General features: G+C 39.4%; 1 protein-coding gene across 1 annotated transcript; it reads left to right on the forward strand.

The window, feature by feature from the left end:
• Positions 1 to 945: 945 nt before the first annotated feature.
• LOC109378693 (olfactory receptor 7A10-like) lies at positions 946 to 3340 on the forward strand (the record flags this gene model as incomplete). The annotated part of the gene is made up of 2 exons (XM_019634996.1): positions 946 to 1859; positions 3328 to 3340. Coding segments are annotated over exons 1-2 (927 nt in total), but the record flags the coding sequence as incomplete, so codon positions are not given.
• Positions 3341 to 5273: the final 1933 nt, after the last annotated feature.

Consider the following 5273-nt stretch of genomic DNA (forward strand, 5'->3'; position numbering starts at 1 on the left):
TTGTTAGAAATGCAGCCTCTCTGAGCCCCCAGGACCTGCTGACTGAGATTCTTATTTCTGGTAAGATCCTTGTTGATTCGTAGGCACACTCAAGTTGAAGGGCTAGTCTTGACAAGCTTTGCTCCCTTTCTCATTGTTGACATTGGGGGCTGAATAATTATTGAGTAGGGGTGCTTTCCTGTGGATTGTAGGTGTTTAGCAGTATTCCTTCAGGTAATGCCAGACACCTCCGGCACAAAAGCATTCCTAGATGCAAAATACTTCCGAGAAGCAACCTGAAAAAAACTATAATCATAATCAATGCCCATCAGTGCTCTGCTATTCACTTTGGACAGATCACTAAACCCCTCTTGTCCACCCCAGGGCCTTTGCACTGGCTATTCCTTCTTCCAGGTACATACTTGCCAACATTACCTTGCCTCTCTCTCCCTTTCTTCACTGAGGTCTCTCTTCAAATATCACCTTGTTTGCAGGTCATGACTAAATGCTCATGAAAAACAGAATTCACTCATCACTATCTTTTTTAGACTTACTTTGCTTTTCTTCATATGACCTGTCACCATCTGAGATGCCATGTATTTTTATTATTAGCTTGCATATTTTTTTTCTCCAACATTGAATTGTATGAACTTCTATTTTTCAGCACTCCAATACTCACAGACTAAACAGTACCGAAAATATGGTGAGCGCTCAATTTATATTCTTGAGGTACATGAAGATTTTGTCTAAAACACATGACACTTTTGGAGAAAAGCAGATTGGGACAAATATTCCTAATCTGAGATGGCATGGCAAGCCCCTAGAAGAAACCAGAACCATATAAAAATATTGAAATTAATCACTTGGCTGCAAAACATAAATTGTAGCATTAGAGTATTTGAGTAAAGTCAATTTGTATAAAAATTACTCATGTCATTTTCCTGTCTTGGAAGTCACCTCTTCTTCATGGAAACAGGGAATATTACAAGAGTTTCAGAATTTCTTCTCCTGGGACTTTCAGAAGAACCAGAACTGCAGCCCCTCATCTTTGGGCTTTTCCTCTCCATGTACCTGATCACTGTGTTGGGAAACCTGCTCATCATCCTGGCCGTCAGCTCAGACCCCCACCTCCACACGCCCATGTACTTCTTCCTCTCCAACCTCTCCTTTGTGGACATCTGTTTCACCTCCACCACCATCCCCAAGATGCTGGTGAACATCCAGACACAGAGCAAAGTCATAACCTATGAATGCTGCATCACACAGATGTATTTTTTCAGTCTCTTTGGATTGTTGGATGACTTCCTCCTGACCGTGATGGCCTATGACCGCTTTGTGGCCATCTGTCACCCCCTGCACTACACGGTCATCATGCACCTCTGGCTCTGTGGACTGCTGGTTCTGGTGTCCTGGATCATGTGTGTCCTGAGTTCCTTGTTACATAGCTTATTGGTGCTGAGACTGTCCTTTTCTGCAGAATTGGAAATCCCCCACTTTTTCTGTGAACTCAATCAGATGATCCAACTTGCCTGTTCTGACACCTTTCTTAACATCATGGTGTTGTATTTTTCAGTTGGGCTTCTGGGTGGCGGTCCTCTGGCTGGTATCATTTACTCATACTCTAAGATAGTGTCCTCCATAAGTGCAATATCATCAGCACAGGGGAAGTATAAAGCATTTTCTGCTTGTGTGTCTCACCTCTCTGTTGTCTCCTTATTTTATTGTACTATGCTGGGAGTGTACCTCAGCTCTGCTGTGACCCACAGCTCACAGTCAAGTGCAATAGCCTCAGTGATGTACACTGTGGTCACACCCATGCTCAACCCCTTCATCTACAGTCTCAGGAATAAAGACATAAAGGGGGCTCTGAAAAGATTCTTTGGGATGACAGGTATTAAAAGAACAATAACCCCACAGCTGAAAAACTGCCCTTGATTTCATGGCTCCAACTCCATATCAGCCTTTAAGATCTTTAATGAGATTGTGTTTGTGGAATTTGCTTCTTCTAATTTCATTCTGGAATTCCCATTAGTTTAAGTGTAACTTCTCTATACAATTTTTATAAATTTTTTTCCATTTACAGTTGATATTCAATGTTATTTTATATTAGTTTCAGGTGTTCACTATAGTGGTAGACAGTTATGCAATTTTTGCAGTGATCCCCCCATTAGTCTAGTACCCACTTGGCACCATACATAGTTGTTGCAATATTATTACTATATTTCATATGCTGTACTTTACATTCCTGTGACTATTTTGTAACTATCAATTTGTATTTCTTATCCCTTCACCTTTTTCACCCATCCCCCAACCCCCAACCATCTGGCAAACATCAGTTTGTTCTCTATATTTATGAGTCTGTCTCTTTTGTTTTGATTTATTATGTTCTTTAGATTCCACATATAAGTGAGATCATATTGTATTTGTCTTTCTCTGTCTGACTTATTTCACTTAGCATAATACCCTCCAGGTCCACCCATGTTGTCACAAATGGTAAGATTTCATTAATTTTTATGGCCGAGCAATAATCTATTGCATATACTTGATGTACCACATCTTCTTTATCCAGATCAATTGAGTGGCACTTAGGTTTTTTCCATAACTTGGCTATTGTAAATAATGCTGCAATGACCATAGGGGTGAATATAGCTTTTCAAATTACTATTTTGGATTTCTTTGGATAAATACCCCAACATGGAATTGCTCGGTCATAAGGTAGATCTATTTTTAATTTTTGAGGAAACTCCATACTGTGCTTCATATTGGCTGCAACAATTTACAATCCCACCAACAGTGCATGAGGGTTCCCTTTTCTCTAAATCTTCACCAACACTTTTGTTTGTTGATTTTTCATGATGGCCCTTCTGACAAGTGTGAGCCATATATCGTGGTTTTAATTTGCATTTATCTGATGATTAGTGACGTGGAACATCTTTTCATATATCAATTGGGCATCTGTACGTCCTCTTTGAAGAAATGTCTATTCCAGTCCTCTGCCCATTGTTTAATGGGATTGTGTATTTCTTTGAGGTTGAGTTGTATGAGTTCTTAATAAATTTTAGATATTAACCTTTTATCAAATGTATCATTGGCAAATGTATTCTCTTAATGAGTGGGTTGCCTTTTCATTTTGTTTATGGTTTTGGTGTGCAAAAACTTTCTGGTTGGATGTAGTTCCATTTGTTTATTTTTTTCTTTTGTTTCCTTTGCCCAAGGAGATATATCACAAAACAAATGTTACTAAGAACAATGTCAGAGAGTTACTGTCTATGTTTTCTTCTATGATTTTTATGATTTCGGGTCTTACATTTAAGTCTTTAATATATGTTGAGTTTATTCTTATATGTGGTGTAAGAAGGTGGTCCAGTTTCATTTTTTTGCATGTATCTGTTCAGTTTTTTCAACACCATTTATTGAATAGACTGTCTTTACCTCACTGTATATTCTGGCCTCATTTGTCATAGATTAAATGACCATGTAAGTGTGGGTTTATTTCTGCACTCTCTTCTATTGCATTGAACTATGTGTTTGTTTTGATACCACTATCATACTATTTGATTACTATAGCCTTGTAGTATAATTTGATATCAGGTAGCATGATATCCTCAATTTTGTTCTTTCTCAACAGTGCTGTAGTTATTTGGAGTCTTCTGTGATGCCACATAAATTTTAAGTTTACTTGTTCTAGGTTTGTGAAAAAAAAAAGAAAATTAATATTCAGAAATCATTTTCATTTATATATACAATAATGAACTATCAGAAAGAGAAATAAACAATCCCATTTATAATTGCATCAAAAAATACCTAGAAATAAATTTGACCAAGAAGGGAAAAGTCCTGTACTTGAAAATATATGACAGTGAAGAAAGAAACTGAAGAAGATACAATAAATGGAAGCATATATTGTGCTATTGATATGGGCCAAGCGGGTAACCTCCCCACTGAAAAACTTCTAAGTTTTCTTTCCTATAAAAAGTTTCTCTCTTTCCCTAGTTTCTTAGCTCCTTAGCCCCTGGCTTTGATTACTCTTCTAATCAGTTTCTGAATCCTAGACTCAAGATTGACCCTAGCCTGAGTCACAGATTGTCTCACTCTCCTGCTTCAAATAACTACTTAAAATCCTGTGACTTCCCAACATCCCCAAGCCATTCCTGACCTAACTCTTGGATAATTCCATCCCAGAGACTAAATAGGTTTTAACATTTCCCCAGGCCAGTATACTTGTTGATTGTAATCATTGAAGCCTAATGTTCTTTCCAAACCCATTCTGGGCCCAGCTCCTGGACAATTGACGCCACCTGAGTGAGTGGCTGGTTGAATGGCCACAGGCTCCATAAGAGCTAACGGATTTATTAATTAAAATCTATTTTTCCTCATTCAAGAGCCTGGGGAATACAGATGATACCCCAGCAAGACTGCCGGTCACAACCAAAGAAGCCAATGGGGCCTTCCAGGTGGATCTCGAGACCCCTTGCTCTCATCTGAGATCAACTAGGGCAAGAGTTCCGTGAATCCCCCAATAGGCAGGGACAGCTCTACGCTCCTGCCCAACAGGAAGTAGATACAGAAGAAAAGACCTCCTGTCCCTCAACTTCCCATAGAGATTTTATGGAGATCACGTCTCTCAAGGGGAAAACAAGGCAGGCAGTTAGAGGCAGGCATTGGGTCTCTGCATTCCTGCATGTCCAATGCAACCCACAGGATGTGACCACCCAAGAGACCTCCCCTCTCCACCCAAAACTTCCCTTTTCCATTGTTACTATCTACCCCTATGAGGAAACAAATGAGTACAAAATACCCAACTAGATTAGACCAATCAGTCACACCTGCTCAGTAAAGGCCACAGCGACCTTCATTTCACCTGAGCCTCATTATACCATCAGTATAATATCATACATACATCTCCCTGGAAGTTCGTGAATATCATTATAACAGACTGAATTCTGGGAAGGAACATGTGCAGTCTAAAAACATGAGGTAATAGCCTGCTGTCAATCATAGGTGTCAGTCAAGTGATCTGACACCCAGAGAAGAACAGCCCATTCTAGAGAAAAAAGGATAAAAGCTCAAATCCTGACCAGTCAGTGCATTTTGAGCTCCTTCTTTTGCTCAGTCCGCTCCAAACTCTTTGGAGTGTACTTTCTCTTCTAATAATGGCCCTTGAGCCATTCTCTATTCTTCGGGCAGCTTCTATTTCTTTGAAATGTACTATCTCTTCTAATAAACTGCTCTTTCACCACTTTACTTCCATGTCTCGTTTAATTCTTTGCTTGAGACACCAAGAACCTGGACAT

The sequence above is a fragment of the Hipposideros armiger genome, unplaced genomic scaffold (assembly GCF_001890085.2).
Source record: "Hipposideros armiger isolate ML-2016 unplaced genomic scaffold, ASM189008v1 scaffold_2570, whole genome shotgun sequence".
Taxonomy (NCBI): Eukaryota; Metazoa; Chordata; class Mammalia; order Chiroptera; family Hipposideridae; genus Hipposideros; species Hipposideros armiger.